Source organism: Macaca thibetana, chromosome 8 (assembly GCF_024542745.1).
Source record: "Macaca thibetana thibetana isolate TM-01 chromosome 8, ASM2454274v1, whole genome shotgun sequence".
Classification (NCBI taxonomy): Eukaryota; Metazoa; Chordata; class Mammalia; order Primates; family Cercopithecidae; genus Macaca; species Macaca thibetana.
The window spans coordinates 125,029,748-125,049,095 of NC_065585.1; the positions used below are offsets into that span (position 1 = coordinate 125,029,748).

Sequence of the window (19,348 nt, forward strand, 5' to 3'; positions counted from 1 at the left end):
GCAGCATAATTTATAATCCTTTGGGTATATACCCAGTAATGGGATGGCTGGGTCATATGGTACATCTAGTTCTAGATCCTTGAGGAATCGCCATACTGTTTTCCATAATGGTTGAACTAGTTTACAATCCCACCAACAGTGTAAAAGTGTTCCTATTTCTCCACATCCTCTCCAGCGCCTGTTGTTTCCTGACTTTTTAATGATTGCCATTCTAACTGGTGTGAGATGGTATCTCATTGTGGTTTTGATTTGCATTTCTCTGATGGCCAGTGATGATGAGCATTTTTTCATGTGTCTGTTGGCTGTATGAATGTCTTCTTTTGAGAAATGTCTGTTCATATCCTTTGCCCACTTTTTGATGGGGTTGTTTTTGATCCAAGTCATTCTTGGAGGAAAAATGTTCCAACATCATCATAATATTGTTATGCATACAGTTTTTTTGTTGAATATAATTTGCTCTTGTGGTTTTGTATCTTAGAAATGCATTTGTGTGTTGCTTATAACATCTTACTTAAAATTTAAAAGTAAAGCCAGACACTGTGGTATGTGCCTGTAGTCCCAGCTGCTCAGGAAGCTGAGGCAGGAGGATCACTTGAGCCCTGGAGTTTGAAGCTGTTGTGCACTATCATCATGATTGTGAATAGCCACTCCACTGCAGCCTGGGCAACATAGCAAGACCCTGTCTCTTAAAAAAATGTTTCTTGGCAGTTGTTATAGTGGAACAAGCTGACTACAAGGACCTTTGTAATGCTAGAGCTGGGAGAATCAGGGTGGCAGTCTTGTGCTGACTTAACTATACCATTATTGTTACCAAGGGTCTAAAGAAGCTTTCTGTCCAAGCTGCCACAACCACACACACACCACAATGTAATACTTAACTGTAAGGCAGAATTGGGATGTTTCATTGGTAAAAACTGCTTAAGTTAGTGGTATGGAAACTCTAAAACAGTTCTAAGATGCTTTTCCATGTCTGGCTTCAGTCCCCCTACCATGTATCTTACTCTTTAATTTCCCGTGAAGACAATTTCTATTTCTTTCAGTAATGAAAAAGGAAAAAAAAAAAAAAAAAAAAAAAAAAAAAGGGCGACCAGGCACGGTGGCTCACACCTGTAATCCCAGCACTTCGGGAGGGTGAGGTGGGCGGATCACCTGAGAACAGGAGTTCAAGACCATTCTGGCGAACATGGTGAAACTCCGTCTCTACTAAAAATACAAAAATTAGCCAGGTGTGGTGGCAGTGCACACCTGTAATCCCAGCTACTTGGGAGACTGAGGCAAGAGAATCACTTGAACCCAGGAGGCAGAGGTTGCAGTGAGCCAAGATTGTGCCATTGCACTCCAGCCTGCGCAACAGAGTGAGACTCAGACTGACAAAAAGAAGAAAAGAAAAATGTATGAGTACTCCACTGGCCAACTGAGTGAAACTACAAGACCATATTTTCAATATGAGAAATAGCATGCACAGTGTAATTTTAATCACATCCTAATATGTTACGATAGCGAAATGTAGTACAGTACGGTGCCTTACTGATAAAAGACAGTTGTTTTTTTTTTTTTTTTTTTTTTTTTTTTTGAGACGGAGTCTTTGCTCTGTCACCCAGGCTGGGGTGCCGTGGCGCGAACTCGGCTCACTACAAGCTCCGCCTCCTGGGTTTACGCCCTGCTCCAACCTCAGCCTCCCGAGTAGCTGGGACTACAGGCGCCCGCCACCTCGCCCGGCTAGTTTTTTTTGTACTTTTAGTAGAGACGGGGTTTCACCGTGTTAGCCAGGATGGTCTCGATCTCCTGACCTTGTGATCCGCCCGTCTCGGCCTCCCAAAGTGCTGGGATTACAGGCGTGAGCCACCGCGCCCGGCCCGATAAAAGACAGTTTTAACTTTGTGAAAGTCTCTTTGTTTCATGAAACGTTCACCCAATGCTCATTTGCCTCTCCATGTATTCACCTTTCTAAAGCCAAGATGGCTGACAGGGGGGGCTTCGCGCCTATCCTGTTAGGAAGGAATTACTTGGTCATTTGCTGAATTCAAAATGTGGAACAGAATGGAAAGAATAATTTGATCTCATTTTCTCTCTTTACAGGCTCTGTACAACTCAATCAAGAATGAGAAGCTTGAATGGGCAGTGTAAGTGTGCTGGACTTCAGCCTTTAATAATGAACTACTCACTTTTTTCCTACTGTCTTTATGCCTTGGAAGTGATCTTAAAGGAGGATTAAATATGCATTGCCAATTCTCATTTTACACCAAGTGTCTTACCTACTTTGGTTTTATATAAGTAAACCCAGATACAAGTAAAACCTACTTTGGTTTTACACAGGTAAAACCAGAGTATACTGTGTTTTTTTTGGTACTCGGTGTGTTCCTATTCTGTTTTTAAAATGATTGCTGTACCTGTAGGTAATTAATTATCTTTTAAATTTATCTTTTAAAAAGTAACAGTCTAAAAGAAAAATATGCTGGTGAATAGCATGTATTCCAAAATTTAATACAAATGGTTTTGGTATCACCCACTTATTTTAATTATCCCGTTTCTATCATCATAGATCATGGCTTCCCAGGTTTATTTCCTATGGTACTAATCATACTGGGACATTGATAGATACTAAGCAGAAAACAACAACAGCAGCAACAAAAAAGGTTCTGTGAATAGAATAAGCTTGGGAGATTATGGATTGAATAAAGCTATTTTATTTAAACTGCAGAACTTCTAGGAGCTTATCCAATGCCAGTGTGTGTTATCAGTCCCCAAGAGAGGAATAGAACGTGTAGTATTTCCTGACTCTCTTTGACAGTAAAATGTAGTGTTTCAGGGTACATACTTTGGGATATGCTATTAAAGATGAGCTACACCTAAGTCTACGTAGAACAATACCACTCTTGTTAAAATTTCGCTAATCAATATAGCAGTTCAAAGTTTTAATTTTTTTAAAAATTATGGAAGAATATGAAATTTTTAATCACATTACCAGAAAATTAGGTCAAAATGTGTTTTTTGTAATTACAGCTTTGTGGATTTTATTTTTTGCTTTTACTAAGTATTCATAAGTATTGTTTTACCACATGACCTAACACAGCCTTCTACAATGAACTCAGGTTTACAGAATCATAACTTGGGAGATAAAACTTGTTCTATCATCGGCACATTGGAGGAACATGGGTTAGTAGTTGACTATGTATTACATACAATGTGCGGGAATGAATTTTTAAAGTATCAGCACCACTTGAATTGCTTCCACTCACTGTAGAGTCATATGGTACTATTGCAAGTTAGGGAGTCAAAAGTTAAGAATTTAATATTTGCATATATGTATATATATATGGCTTATGTGTCTGTATGTATATACATGATGAGACTCATTTAAAGGCAGCGTTCCATTTCAGTGAAAACAGATTATTCAGAATTCATGGTCTGCTATCAAAGGTGATCATTCTTCTTTGGGCTTATTTCTCATGAACAAAAGTGGGTTTCATAGAAAAATTTTTTGAAGGATATAGTCAGAATCTTGCCGAAATGCAAAAAGGACATCCTGACATATGCAGAATATGCAGTCTAGAGAAAATAAATAAAAATGGCATCATTGTATTCACTCTGGGCAAGAGAATACATTGAAAATTCTTTTATGAAGTTATTTTAAAAAACAAATACATATACTCTTGAGGACCTCTTTGTAAATCTAGCTTTTTTTTGAATTTGTTACAGCAGATTTTATTTATTCATTTATGGGTAGTCGGAGTTGGATGCAAGAAAGCTGTATCTTGCGTGTGATCCAAGGGTGGAGGGGCGGGAGTTTATCCAGTAGCTGGCTTCTTCTGTGGCCCTCTTGTGAAGTTAGCAGAGCATCTTATTCAGAAGCCTGGATTTCAGAGTCAGATGAATTCTGACGTGAATTACAACTTTTTCATGTAGTAGCTGGTTCACTGACCAAGTTAACCTGTAGCCCTCAGTTTCCTCTTTTGCAAGACTGAGCAATTACTGAGCCTTGTGTAACCTTCCAGATGACACTGTGAAATGTTCGAAAACACTGAACATAAAGCAAGTTGCTCTTCAGTTGATGCCTGATGCTGTAGCTTTCAAAGCCTCAATTTCTTTTTCTTTTGTCTTTTTTTGTTTGTCTCTCTTGTTCATATGCATATACATGTACTACATTTTTATACTTTATCAAGAATTAGGAGAAGACACTATAGTGGTTGTCCTATAATTAACTTTCTGTCTTCAGCTATAAAATGAAGGAATTGGATGAAATGATCACAAGCATTTTTTCTACTTCTAATATTCTGTAAATTTCTGAGTTTTATCATATATCAATGTTTCCTCCTGTGGAAAAAGTACTACTCTCTCAAGCAGATATAAAACAAAGGGATTATGGGACACCTAAGTCTTGGAATAAATGCTAACTCAAACAAAATTAAACAGATCTGTAACCAGCCTGTTCAATCGATGTCCATCTTGAATTCCTGCAGGAGAAATTTGAATTTAAAAATCTGACGTACATCTTGAATTTCTGTAGGAAATAAATGACCAATACCCCAATTTATTAAATCACTGAGTCTTATTTATATCTTAAAGCACCTTTTAACATCTAAAACTGGTGTTTTTTATTTAGAACACACTTCAGAGAACCCTGACATATAACAACGTATGTGATCCTTTAGAAAAGGAACTAAGCAGCCGAGCACGGTGGCTCACACCTGTAATCCTAACACTTTGGGAGGCTGAGGAGCACGGATCACTTGAGGTCAGGAGTTTGAGACCAGCCTGGCCAAAATGGTGAAACCTCGTCTCTACCAAAAATATAAAAATTAGCTGGGCGTGGTTTCGTGCAGTTGTAATCCCAGCTACTCAGGAGGCTGAGGCAGGAGTATTGCTTGAACCCAAGAAGAAGAGGTTGCAGTGAGCCGAGATCGTGCCACTACACTTCAGCCTGGGTGACAGAGTGAGACTTGGTCTCAAAAAAAAAAAAAAAAAAAAAAAAGAACCAAGCCTTTTCCTTCATAAATGTGTACGTACATGGATATAATTATTTATGACACTGTGCTCTCCCGGTTCTCCCATGCCTCCCTAACTACACTTTTTCTCTGACCCATTTTCCTCATATTATCCCTTAGTGTGAGATGGACACTTAGAATTGTCTTCTTCCAGTGTAGCCTCCTCCTCAGCAATTGCAATTCACTCTTAAAACTTCTTCTGCCGTTCTCTAAAAAGTCTTCCTATATATATACAGCTCTGACCTCTTTCCCAAGTTTCAATTCAGTGTTTGCATTTTCCTGCAGGATGTTTCTGCTGGCGCTTAGCACTCATCGTCTGTCTCCAAACTTGGTCGTGTGTGCTCCATTTCTATTAATGACACCAGCATTTCCGGCTTACCTGGATTTTAGCCTTTACATCATCTTTGACACCCTCCCACGCCACCACTTCCAACCCCTGCAGAAATGGCTCCAAACAGCACCTTTCCTCTTCACTCCTGCCATTCTTTTGTTATTCAGGCATTTATACTGTTTGCCTTCTTAACAAGGGCTTCCATCTCCAGTCTTTCCTGTACTTCAACCTCTGTGAAGTTCCCATGTGCTGTAAAACTTTAATTAGGCCATTCACATTCTGCCAGTTATTGATTTTGTTCTCCATTCTTGTCTTCACACAGCCCCCATTTCAACTAGGCTCATAGTAGGTATAGCTACCCATGCTAGACCCATCGCTGCCTGCCTTTTTGCCAGCGTTCGTGAAGTCACCTCTGCTGGGAACCTGTGTCCCATAATCTTTTTATGTTCAAAGCCTACCATCCTTCACAGTCCAGCTCCTATTCCATCTGTTTTCTTGAAGTTTTTTCTGATCTTGCTAACCAGAAGTATGATCCCAGCCTTAAGCTTCCATTTTACTTTATCCAATGACACCAGCAGTTTCTACACGCCATTATGGTTGTTTGTAGTAATGTACCGTTAGATTGTAAGCTCTTTAAGGAAATGATACATGTCTGGATTTGCCCCTTTATCTCCTCTGTTGCTGATCATAGTGTTTTTATGTAATGAAGCCTCCGTAAAAGGCTATAGAAAGGATGTTAATGGTATTGAAGGAACCGCATTTCTTAAAAGATAAGCCTACAAGTGGGTAGTTTAGAAAATAGTTACAGGAAAGATAGTGATGCTGCAAAATTTATAGGATAATGCATAGAAGACTTGCACAGGAGGCGGCATCTTGATGTGGATGTTAGAACCTTAGAGGAAATCACGGGAGAATTGTTGAATGTTAGAACCGGAGAATGTTATAACTGTTATAAACCTTACAGGTTTTTATATCATTGGTTTTCTGACTGGGTTCAGTGTAACCTTGGGTTACAGGGAGATGTCTCGGGGCCTCGCCTGGGGGTGTGAGTGAGGGGAAAGAGGAAAATTGATGGGGACCCAGTTCTGCTTCCCATAAGTATTAAGCCTAGTTCAACGGATGAAAACAGCTCCGCTTTTATCTCTTTTGCATACATGTACAGGGTTCTGTTTAATATTTTTAAGGTATATGTTCTTTAAAAAAATTTTTTGAAAGGTACTTTTCTAGTCCAGTGTTCTTACTTTATATATGAGGAAAATTAAGTCAAGTAGTGTTCATCAGTAGGTCCAAAGTCCAGTATAGTGGGAAAGCCAGGATTGTTCCCGCTGTTATGGCCTCCTATGGCACCACCATGCTGCCTGGCATCTCTGTAGCCACACAGTCTTACAGAGTCTTTGAAGAGCAGGGATTGAGTCTGAATGTTTCTATGCCAGCCTTTGATACAGTGCACATTAAGAGAATTTTATATCAATTTGCTCGTCTCATTAAACGCTCATAGAATTACTAGAGTTTTCCCCTTAAGCCAGTTAGTAGCAAGGATCATTTATTTATTCATCTATTCCACAATCTCTACCCAGCTTCTCCTGTGCCTGGCCCAGTGCTGTGCCCTAGATACAAATATGAATGAAACACAGATCCTTGCCTAATGAGAACACAACATGAGATTGAGGGGAGAGGGAGGACTTTACAAAGATGCAAATACAGAAATTGTAATGAAGAGAGCAATGAGTCAGATTGACTTGTGGAAGGTCTTAGCTGCTTCATACAGGACCATGACCATTTGTCTTTCCAAGTTCCTTTGCTCAATTGTTTATTATTAATGAAGCATCTATTTGTTGAACTATTTGCACCACGCAGCCTGCTGATAATTTGGGGAGAACAAAAGTATACAAGGCATTGAGGCATTTTTCTTGGCTTTAAGAAATTTCCAGTCTAAGTGATAAACAAAATGAGTAATTACTCTTTCTGAAGGTGGGAATGGCGTAGGATGAGGTGAATTGAGGTGGATATGGGAATTTATATCTTATATTGGAATTGTTTAAAATGTATCTGCATGAGGATCTTCAGAAAATACAACAATTAACACAAACAGGAAAATAAGTTCAGTATTGTCTGTTAGGAAAATTAATGTTCTTCTCTCCCATCCTTTGACTTTCATGTTTATTGCTGCTTTCTACAACAGTGTTTACAAATTGTAACAGATCTCTCCTGTTTTAGTCTGTTCTTGCACTGCTATAAAGCAATCCCGAAGACTGGGTAATTTATGAAGAAAAGAGGTTTAATTGGTATGCAGTCTGCAGGCTGTACAGGAAGTATGATGCTAGCATCTGCTCAGCTTCTGGGGAAGCTTCAGGAAACTTTCAATCATGACGGGAGGCAAAGGGGGAGTCGGCACTTCACATGGCCAGAGCAGGGTGGGTTGGGAGTGCAACACACTTTTTAAACAACCATATCTCACAATAACTTACTCACTTTCATGAGAACATCACCAAAGGGGGTAATCTTCCCCCATGATCCAATCACCTACCGCCAGATCCCACCTGCAACAGTGGGGATTACAATTCAACATTAGATTTGTGGGGGGCACACATCCAAACCATATCCTTTCATGCCTGGCCCCTCCAAAATCTCATGTCCTTCTCACATTGCAAAATACAATCATGCCTTTCCAACGGTCCCTCAAAATCTTAACTCATTCCAGCGTTAACTCAAAGTCTTATCTGAGACAAGGCTAGTCCCTTGTACCTGTGAGCGTGTAAAATTAAAAACAAATTAGTTACTCCCAAGATACAATGGAGGTACGGGCATTGGCTAAATACTCCTGTTCCAAAAGGAAGAAAGCAGCCAAAGAAAGGGGTTACAGGCCCTGTGCAAGTCCAAAACCCCAGCAGGGTAGTCATTAAATCTTAAAGCTCCATATTAACCTGCTTTGACTCCATTTCTTATATTTAGGGCACACTGGTGTGAGGAATAGGCTTCCAAGGCCTTGGGCAGCTCTGCCCCTGTGGCTCTTCCAGAGTTCAGCACCCACCGTTGTTCTCACAGGCTGGCGTTGAGTGCCTATGGCTTTTCCAGGTGCAGGGTGCAAACTGCTGGGGGCTCTACCATTCTGGGGTTTGGAGGATGGTGGCCTTCTTCTTACAGCACCACTAAGTGACCCAGTGGGGACTCTTTGTGGGGTACCAACCCCACATTTCCCTTCTGCACTCCCTTAGTAGAGGTTCTCCATAAGAGTTCCACCCCTGCAGCAGATGTCTGCCTGGACATCCAGGCTTTTCCATACATTCTCTGACATCTAGGCAGAGGCTCCCAAACCTTAACTGTTGTAGTCTGCATAACCATAGGCTTAAGACCATGTGGAAGCCACTAAGGCTTATGGCTTGCACTCCCTGGAGTGACAGCTTGAGCTGTACCTTGGCTCTTTTAGCCACAGCTGTTGCTAGAGTGGCTGGGATGCAGGGAGTAGAGCAGGTCAGTGAAACTTTCTTGGGACTGGCCCATGAAACCATTGTTCTCTCCTAGGCCTCCAAGCCTGTGATAGGAGGGGCTGCTGCGAAGGTCTCTGAAATGCCTTTGAGGCATTTTCCCCATTTTCTTGCTGTCAGCACTTGCCTGCCTTTTAGTTATGCAAATGTCTTCAGCCTGCTGCAAATTTTCACATGGCCAGGCTGCAAATTTTCCAAACTTTTAGATATAAGTTCCAGTTTTATGTCATTTATTTGCTCGCACATATTAGCTTAGGTTGTTAGAAGCAGGCGGGTTACCTCTTTAATGCTTTGCTGCTTAGAAACTTCTTCTGCCAGATACCCTAAATTATCACTCTAAAGTTCAAAGTTCCACAGATCCCTGGGGCAGGGGCACAGTGTCTCCAGGTCCTTTGCTTTCGCATAGCAAACATAACCTTTGCTGTAGTTCCCAGTAAGTTCCTCATATCCATCTGATACCTCCTCAGCCTGGACTTTATTGTCCATATCACTATCAGCATTTTGGTCACAACAGTTGAACAAGCCTCTAGGAAGTTTCAAACTTTTCCTCATTTCCTGTCATTTTCTGAGCCATCCATACTCTTCCAGCTTCTGCCCATTATCCAGTTCCCAAAGTTGCTTCCACATTTTTAGGTATTGTTATAAGAGTGCCCCACTTCTTGGGACCAATTTTTCTGAATTTGTTTCTTCAGGCACTGCCATAAAGGATACCTGAGACTGGGTAGTTTAAATAAAAAGAGGTTTAATTGGCTCATGGTTCTGCAAGCTATACAGGAAGCATCATGCTGGCATGTGCTCAGCTTCTGGGGAGGCCTTAGGAAACTTTAAATCACAGCAGGAGGTGAAGGGAGAACTGGCATTTCACATGGCCAGAGCAAGAGGAAGAGAGAGAGGGGGCAGGTGCCCCACACCTTTAAACAACCAGATCTCATGCTAACTCACTCACTCACTATCATGAGAACAGCATCAAAGGGGGTAATGCCTTTATGATCCAGCCACCTCCCACCAGGCCCCACCTTCAGCGTTGGGGATTACAGTTCAGCGTGAGATTTGAGCAGGGACACAGATCCAAACCATATCACTGTTTTATCCTGGTTTAAAAAAAAAAAAAAAAAAAAAATCATGTATTGCCTCATTTTAATAAAGTCAGCAAGAAAACAGTTTTAAATAATGAACTTCTGGGTTCCCCCTATGCTCGTGCTCCCTCGGTGTTTTAGTTACAGCAGCATTGGCCTTGCTCGTCGTTTAGCACATGTGTTCTTTTTAACTCTGGATAAGCATTTTACAACTTTGCATCGTGGAATAACCTTTGCTGCCATTTCATGTTGCCCTACATCTCATTTTATAACAAGAACAGTTTAAAACATTAGCTGTATTTGCTAATAAGTTAAACTATTTCCTGTCTGCCCTCACATATTAAATTGTCCTGGCTAATTAGGTGAGATGGTAGCACGTTGGTATCTTTCTGTCCTTCCAGTCATGTGTTATGATAGCCCTGAGCTTTAGAAAGTTTGATTTTAAATACCAACACTTTGTAGTTTGGCTTTTCTTTTCCTTGTTGCAAATTTAAATCATGACGGGTCTTTTCAGGAAATCAGTGCTGCCTGTTTGTTGGCTGATTTGCTGAAATTAGGAAGTAGAGAAAACTTTCCAAAGATGTCCTCCCACTTCTTTGCCGTTATGTTTAACACTGCCTGTGAAGGTGTGAGCGTGTGCATGTACATCTCTGTGTGTATTCTTGGGGGATAATAGAGGCAATGGGATTACTATTACCTGTTTTTTTATGTGGGCACCTTGATTCTTCATTCAACCCAAGGGCCTAAATATGAAATTGATAACTACTTCCAAAGTCTCTTTGTTTTGTGAACTCTTAAGAAACCTCTTTTTCCAAGAAAAGAACCCTTCTAGGGCTCTTTTACTTTGATTGTTTGATTCCCTTATCATATTTCACTTAGCATTGATTCTCATTTCATTTTAGGTAATAATACATATTAATAAAAATGTAATCTCAGTTGTTTCTCTGTGGGAGATGGTAATCTCATAAGGACAAATAGTTTTATTTTCACCCAAGAGTTTTTCTATTAGTTTAGACTGATTTAGTTGTACCACATTATACTTTTTAATATAATTTGTTGCCTTTCACTTAAGTTTTTCTTTTTTTTGTTGTTGTAATGCTTCATTTTGTTTATTTGCCAACATTAGAATCAGCCTTGAAGAAAAGTAGAAATTCTTTGTGTGTACTTTTTAGAATTGAACTTACATGCTAATGAAAAGAATACTTCCTAATTTTAGTTAAAATATTTTTTACCTTGATATAAAATTATTTGATTTTCTTGAAAAAAGATAACTCATGGTAATTCCTTTCTTGCAGTGGCTTACTATGTTAAATAACTATCCTTAATCCCTAGTGAATGTAGATATATAAAATTGTTAATCAGAGTAGTGTTTCTTAATAGTAGATGTAGATAAATGAAGGAAAACTTTTTTGCTCGAATAAGTTATTTGCGATGAAGATATTTTTGAAGGAACTTTAAAATGAAAGTAATTTTCATTTTAAACTTCAAATAGCCATCTACAGGTTGACAATCATTACTAACAAAAAACTAAGGCAAGAAGAAGTTGCTGCTGTGCCTCTTGAAATACTAGAATAACATTCCCAGTGTCATTGCTATCTGTGGGACTCTACTCATATTCCTAATATGGCAGATACTACAGCATACTGGACTCTTGGTAAACTAATAAGCTGGACAATGGTATAGATAAAACAGATATTTTAAATATATAACCAAAAATTTAATTTGAGTGTGTGCAGAGAGAGGTAGGGAGCTTGGCATTTAGGGTCATAAGTAAAGAGAACTCACCATGGAAAAATTTAAAAAATTATTTGCGTGAGAGACTTGACTATAAAGAAGGAATAATGCATTCATTTATTGTTGGGAGAAACAGAAGGAATAAAACTCAGTTCTCCGTTTGAGGTGCTCATACAATTAAATGTCTTTTCTAGATACTCATTACACCTCATTGAAATACTACAATGAGATTTAATGTTCTTATTGTCATTGCTATCTGTTTCACTCAAATTCCTAACATGCTTGATACCGCATCATGCTGGACTCTTGGTAAGATAATAATGCTAATATTAATACTGGCAGAACAAACTTACAAGACAATCTATATGAAGAATAACTAAGATTAAATCGATATATGTATAGTGATTATGTAAAGGATATTATTAGTTTGATTGTTCTATTTATGTTCAGTGAAGACACCGTGACTGTAAGAAAAGAAACAGAAATGCTATAGTTAAGAAAAATTGACCATTAACTTGAAATACTGAACTAAAGAATTGAGATCACTTAATTTTGTTAGCTATAGATTATTAGAATTTTCTACAATAAAGTATTTTTAATTAAAAAAATTGTTAGCTAAAAATGATATTGAACATGGATCAATCTTTTGGATTTTGGTATTTAAAGGAAAAAGATTTTCAGTGGTTAGAATTAGGGAAGACTTGCTGTGGTTTCAGCGTGTCTCCAGAGTTCATGTGCTGGAATCTTAATCCCCAATGCAAAAGTGTTAGGAAGTAGCACCTAATTAGAGACTGGTATGTCATAAGGGAAAAGGGCTCTACAGTAATTAATGGATTAATGTTATCATGGGAGTGGGTTAGTTATCATGAGAGTAGGTTTGTTACAAAAGCAGCTGTGATCCCCAACTTGCTCTCTTGCGCTTTCTTGACCTTCTGCCTTACTAGGAGAAGACCAGCAAAGTACAAGAGAGCAGGTGGGGGTCAGAGAAGATCCCAGCAAGAAGGCCCTCACCAGATGCCGGCCCCTTAGTTGACTTTGAACTTCCAGCCTCCAATACTGTAAGAAATAAATCTCTGTTCATTTCAAAGTATGCAGTTCTTGGAATTCTGTGATAGCAACCCAAAACACACGACAACAGAAAATTGGTACTGAGAACTAGGGCTGTTGCTATAACAATAAGCTGAAAATGTGGAAGGAGCTTGGAATTGGGTAATGCATAGAAGCTGGGACAGTTGTGAACTGAATGCTAGAAAAAGCCTAGATTGCTGCAAATGGAGCACCCCTGGCAGTTCAGTGAGGGCTTAGAACACAAGAAATTTAAGGACCATCTGGAACTTCTTAAGTTACATTACTTAAGTGATCATGATTGGAATGTTAGTAGAACCATGGACAAGAAAGTCCATTTTGATGAGGTCTCAGGTAGAAATGAAGAACAAGGTGTTTGAAACTGGATTAAAGACAGTCCTTGTTATAATGTCACAGAGAACTTGGCTGAATTGAATTCTTGCCCAAGGGCTTTGTGGAATGCAGAATTTATGAGCAAGGAGCTAAGATATCTGGTGCAATAAATTTCAAAGCAAAATATTGATGGAGTTAAGTGGCTACTTTTAACCACATAGAGTAAGATATGAGAGGAATGACTTAAAGATAGAATGGTAATTAAAGGAGAAGCAGAACAAAGATTTTGAAAATGTTCAGCCTGGCCTTACAAAGAATGATAAAGCATGTTTGGGAAAGCAAACCACAGTTGTGACCAAGCAACCATTTGCAAAGGATATTGATGTGGATACAAGAGATCAAGACAATGGGAGAATAACCCCCAAATACATTTCAGAGATCTTTGAGGCTGCCCATTCTATCACAGTCCCAGAAGTCTAGGAGGGCAGAATGGTTTCAAGGGATGGGCCCAGGGTGCTCTCCACCAGAGCCCCCTCAGTTCTCTGTTCCCCACATTCTGGCACAGCATTCCTTGGCCGCCCCAGCCGTGGTGTATGCAGGCCTAGCTACAGCTCAGCCCACTGTTCTAGGAAGTACAAGCCGTAAACCTTAGCAGCATCCACATGGTGCTAATTCTGCAGGCACACAGAATGTAAGAGCTGTAGAGGCATGGCTTTTTTTAACTAGATTTCAAACAATGTCATGGGGTATTCCATGAGAGCTGCTGGGTGGTCTGAGCCCAGCAAAGTCATAGGGTTGGGGCTACCTGAGGCCTTGGGGGCCCAGCCCCAATTCCAGTGTTCCCAGGATTTGGGACATTAAAGGAAACTATTCTCCAGCTTTAAGTCTTAATGTTGTTTTCCCTATTTGGTTTTAGAGTTGGGTTTTGTTAATTCTTTCTTCTTGCCTATATCTCCCTTTTGGAATGGGAGCGTCTATATCTGTCTCACCATAGTATTTGAAGTAGATAACTTGTTTTGATTTCAGAGGCCCACAGCTGGTGGGGAATTTGCCTAAGGATGAATCATGCCTCGAATTGACTTGTATCTGATTTAGGTGAGAGTTTGGACTTCGGACTTCTGAGTTGGTGCTAGAAAGAGTTAAAACTGGGGTCATTGTGATGAAATGAATGTATTTCAGAGACCACAGGCAGAATACTATACTATGGTTTGAATATGTCCCCCAACAGTTAGGCAAGGCTTCATAAGAGGTGATTAGGTCGTAAGGGATTTGAATGGATTAATGTTGTTATTGCAGGAGTGGGTTTCTTATAAAAGCAAGTTCACAGCCCTCTTGCTCTCTCACACTTCCTTGTGCTTGCATCTTCCACAATGGGATGATGCAGCAAGAGAGTCCCTCATCAGATTCAGGACCCTCGACTTTGGACTTCCCAGTCTCCAAAACTGTAAGAAATAAGTCTCTGTTCATTATAAACTACTCAGCCAGTGGAATTCTGTTTTAGCAACACACGGTGGACTAGGACAGCTCTCTCATATAGCTCTGTGAAATGTAATTTTATCAAGAACCTGAATCATATCTCATACTTAACATTTAATCTGAGCTCACACTTAACATTTAAGTACGTGTTTTCTCAGCTGAACTCAGGTGTATAGGAAACTGGAAAGATTTGACACCCAGTTCTTAGCTTTAAAGGCCAAATTTTTAAAATAAATGACAATACATTGTTTGCTTCATGTCTAAGTGGCATCTCTCTTGATGACGAGATTGAGATGGATACTTAAAAATTTTAAGGGTTTTATTGTGAAAAGTTTTAATATTTCTAAATATGAAAGTGATGTACTTTACAAATATTGTTATCTTCGTTTCACATTATCTTCAACTTCAGAATATTCAGAGCAGACAGGTTGGTGAGCAGATGGAATGTGATTATGTTAGTAGCCTACTTGTCCTAAAGCATTTTTAGAATCACTGAGGAGCAAAGAATTATGGAGGCTGGGATATAAAGAAAGGATTTTTCTTAGTATGTGAAGGATAGAGTTTTATATCCTCTATATCAATTGCTAAGTGCTTGATGTTTGATGAGGAGTGATGCAAGATGAAATATAATAAATACAGTTTCTGAATGATTTTTAGTATGTATATGAGGAACATTTTAGACAGTAGTTGTTTCATTGAGCATTTACGTACTCATACATTATATACATATATGTATATTTTTTAAAGGTGAGAAAATTTAGCCAGATCAAGAATACTGAAGGAAGCTATTTTTAGTTGCCCATTAAAAATTTTCCAGTAGATCTTTTGGAAATACCTAACATCTGGCTTGACCCCAGTGTATTTTCAGAAACTTGTTAACCATTGGTTAAGTTTGTCTTGGTTTGGAAAGCATACTACAATCATTGTACATATGGTCAGATCCTTTATTTAGAAAACCAAGTTACTAGCCTACATCTTTCTCATATCTGGCAGCATTTTTCTTAGTATTAAAAGGCTAGTGATGAAGCCTAACATTTTTAATAAAAGCATAGTCTCTTTTTTACTTTTAGGATTCCTGTGTCAAAATAAAGTATTTTTAGAGAATAGAATGTAATTCATATTTTCAGCAGAATTTTAAAATTTAACTACATGCTTTCTTTTTTATTTTTGGTAAGTGACAAAGATCCATTTTAAACTCATCCTGCCTCGTGGTATAATGTGATGTGGTATGATAGAAACCCCATGATAACTCAGCACATTTTTTTGTAAGTTCATTCTTCACTTTATTTTCCTACAATCATCTGTTCACAGTATTGAGATGTGAGCCACCTTAGTGTTCTGCCTCTGCATTCAGCCACCACCTTTATTTTATAAACTGCTTTATTGAGGTATAATTTTTATACCATAAAATTCACCCACTTAAGTGTACCAATTTTATGGTACACCAGTGTTTGTAGCTTTGCACAGTTGTGTAACAACCACCATAGTTTATCACCCCATTGCCATCATCCAACAAGGATTTCTTGCATTTATAATTTAGCATATTCGATACAGACTCTTTCCTCCTCTCTGATCCTATACTGCTTTGTAAACAACTCTGTGGAGACGTAGAGTATTTTATAAAAAATGTGTTACCCAATATTTTGTGTATCTTTCCCCTACTGGATGGTGAACCCCTCGAGGAGTCTTAATCATCATGATATCAGCACTGCCTAGCACACACTGCCTGGCACCTTAGAGCTCCTTTTCATCACTACTCAGCTGGCCCTGATGCCCAGGAATACCAGTTCTCAAGCATTGCTTCCTGGAGGAGAGCAGGGATATGGTAACATCTAGCTTCTAGGCTGGTTGTAAGGTCAGGAAATTAAGTTACAGGGATCATGGTAATGGTTGCCAGTACAAGGTGGAGTTTGGGACCTGATTTATATCCCCTACCCTTCTGTAATGTTCTGGCTAGAGGAGTGTATACACAGAGCAGAGTGATGAGTGAAATGAAGTCAAGCCTCTGCTCTGTAATGCAAAGTGCAAGGCACCCGCAGAAAGTTATATTGAGAATGTGATTGGGACCTGAATGGCCACCAGGCCTGCTGAGACTGCCAGCCTAACCGTATTACAGGCTGTGCAATCAGAACTAAAGGAGCAGAGGTGAACTCTGCCCCACTGGGTTTGCCACACAGTAAGGCAAAAGGGATAGAGTGCTTTGCCTGATGCTAATGAAGTAGTGGGGGCAAGTGTCAAGTTTCCCTTTTGAGACACTCAAAGGTGGGTCAGTGGGGCTAATTAGTTCTGCTTCCTAAATAGGAAAGAACAGGGGTTTATTCTGCCATCTTCCCTCCAATCTTACTAATGTGTTAGTCCATTCTCATGCTGCTATAAAGAACTGCCCAAGACTGGGTAATTTATAAAGGAAAGAGGTTTAATTGACTCACAGTTCCGCAGAGGTGGGAAGGCCTCAGGAAACTTACAGTCATAGCAGAATGGGAAGCAAACACGTCCTTCTTCACATGGTGGCAGGAAGGAGAATGAGAGCCGAGTTGAAGGGGAAGGGCCTTATAAAATCCTCAGATCTCAGGAGAACTTAATATCACGAGAATAGCCTGGGAGAAACTGCCCCCATGATTCAATTACCTCCCACTGGCCCCTCCCATGACACGTGGGGATTACAGGAACTACAATTCAAGATGAGATTTGGGTGACATGCCAAACCATGTCAGTTAACAATGTATGCAGTTTAGTTGCTGTGGAGGGTTTGCATGGTAAAACTTGGGGGTACCTGCTCTATTTCATAGGGGAGAGGCTTTTTTGTAGCATTTAGCCTAAACTTAATCGGGATAGGTTTCCATTTAGGGTCAGTGCTATAGAGAGACACGGGATCTCCTGATCTTTTCTTGTGGTTATTTATTGGTCTATATCAACAGAGTTCTACAGTCATGGAATACTAGAACTAGAATGGATTCAAGACTACAATCTGCTTCTGAGAGCTGTTTTTTGAAAGTGAATCGGGATTCCAGAGACCTCTCTACTCATCCTGGGCTCCCACTCCATGGACAGGCTTTGCATGGCTTGTATTTACTGACTTAGAGCAAGCTTCAAATTTTACATATGAGGAGGCTGAGATCTAGAGAGATGCTACAGCTTATTCAGGATCACAGTGAAGTTTATGGAAGAGCAAGTACTGAGACACAGTTGTCCCAGTTTTTCTTCTCTAGGGCACACTCCCATCTGCAAAAGTGATAAAATTAATCTGAAGCTATGGTGAGGTAGCATCTAAGTATATCCATTTCCTTTGGCTGCCATAACAAAATGCCACAAATGGGCTTAAAAAACACAGATTTATTGTCTCATGGTTCTTGATCACTGAGATCAAGGTGAAAATAGGGTTGGTTCCTACTGAAGATCATGAGAGGGAGTCTCCTCCATGCCTCTCTCCTCGCCTGTGGTAGATTCAGGGTCTTCCTTCTGTATGTGTGTATCTGTGTCTGGATGTCTCCCTTTAATAAGGACATCAGTATTGTTGGATAAGGGCCCACTCTAATGACCTCATTGTAATTTAATCATCTTATTTCCAAACAAGGTCACGTTCATACGTGCTGAAAGTTAGTACTTTAATTTCTCTTATGGGGACTGAATTAAACCCATAACACTAAGACTAGAGCAATAAAAGGGAAATGGGGCACAATGGTGCACTAGGAAGCTCCAGGCCCTTGTTTTCTTAGGGAAACATTCCATATAACAAGTAAGACTATCTGAAATAACTTCAAATGTGCTCTGAAAACCAAAGATGTACAGCAACCAGGCAAACCCTGAATTAAAAAAAAAAAAAAAAAAAAAAAACATTTAAAACAGTAGGAAATTCCAAAACAATGTTACTTGTCCTTGCCCAACTCCCTCCACAGCATGGTATAGCATAGTCCTAAAGAAGCAGCCCAATTACTCCCTCTCTTGGGATGCAGGGAAGAGAGTGGGACTTGATTACAATATTCTGGCCTGTCTGTGGACTGCCCACGTGACTGGTTTCTATTTTGCCTAAAGTAGGGATCTAAGAGGGGATGGTGGCATATTTTGGATCTCAGACTGGCAAAAGCCACAGAAGGCAGTGGTCGATGCCATGGCACCTGATGCTGTACTTTCCCTATTGTATGTTCTTGGAACCTTTCCCAGAAATCCAGTTGATCGTAGCTACTTGGGATTTTTTCTTGCCTTTCTGTTTTTAATACCAATATCATGCTGTTTTGATTATAGTAGCTTTATATTTTGCAGTCAAAAAGTGATGCCTCCAGCCTTGATTTTTTGCTCAAGATTGCTTTGGCTGTTTGGAGTAGTTTCTAGTTTCCTACAAATTTTAGTATTTTTTTCTATCCTTATAAAAAAAGACATTGGAATTTGGTTAGTAGGTATATTTTAACAATATTAATTCTTCCAGTTCATTAACATGGGATTTTTTTTTTACATTTATTTGTGTCTTTTTCAATGTTTTATGGTTTTCAGTGTACAGTTCTTCACCTCCTTGCTTAAATTTATTCCTACTTTTTTTTTTTTTAATGCTTTTGGAAGTGGGATTGTTTTCTTAATTCTTTGAGTAGTTAGGGTACAAAAATGCTACTCATTTTAGTGTGTCGATTTTATAATCTAAAACTTTACTGACTTTAGCAGTTCTAACAGTTGTTGGGGAGGGGTAGTTTTTACGGTTTTTCTACATATAAGATTATGCCAGCATCAGAGACAGTTTCACTTCCTTTTTTTTTTTCCTTGTCTAATTGCTCTGTCTGAAACTTCCAGAACTATGTTGAACAAAAGTGGTGAGACTGGGCATTCTTGTCTTGTTTTTGGTCTTAGAGGAAAAACATTCCATCTTTGACTGTT

At 39.4% G+C, this 19,348-nt stretch overlaps 1 protein-coding gene across 6 annotated transcripts in view; it reads left to right on the top strand.

Annotated features, from left to right (window-relative positions):
• PSD3 (pleckstrin and Sec7 domain containing 3) overlaps nt 1-19,348 on the top strand; it is a 702,311-nt gene that overhangs the window by 582,912 nt on the left and 100,051 nt on the right. For all 6 annotated transcript variants that reach the window (XM_050801835.1, XM_050801836.1, XM_050801837.1 and 3 more), the window contains one exon: nt 2,080-2,123. In XM_050801835.1, coding sequence (XP_050657792.1) covers nt 2,080-2,123 — 44 coding nt within the window. The remainder of the gene's footprint in view (nt 1-2,079; nt 2,124-19,348) is intronic.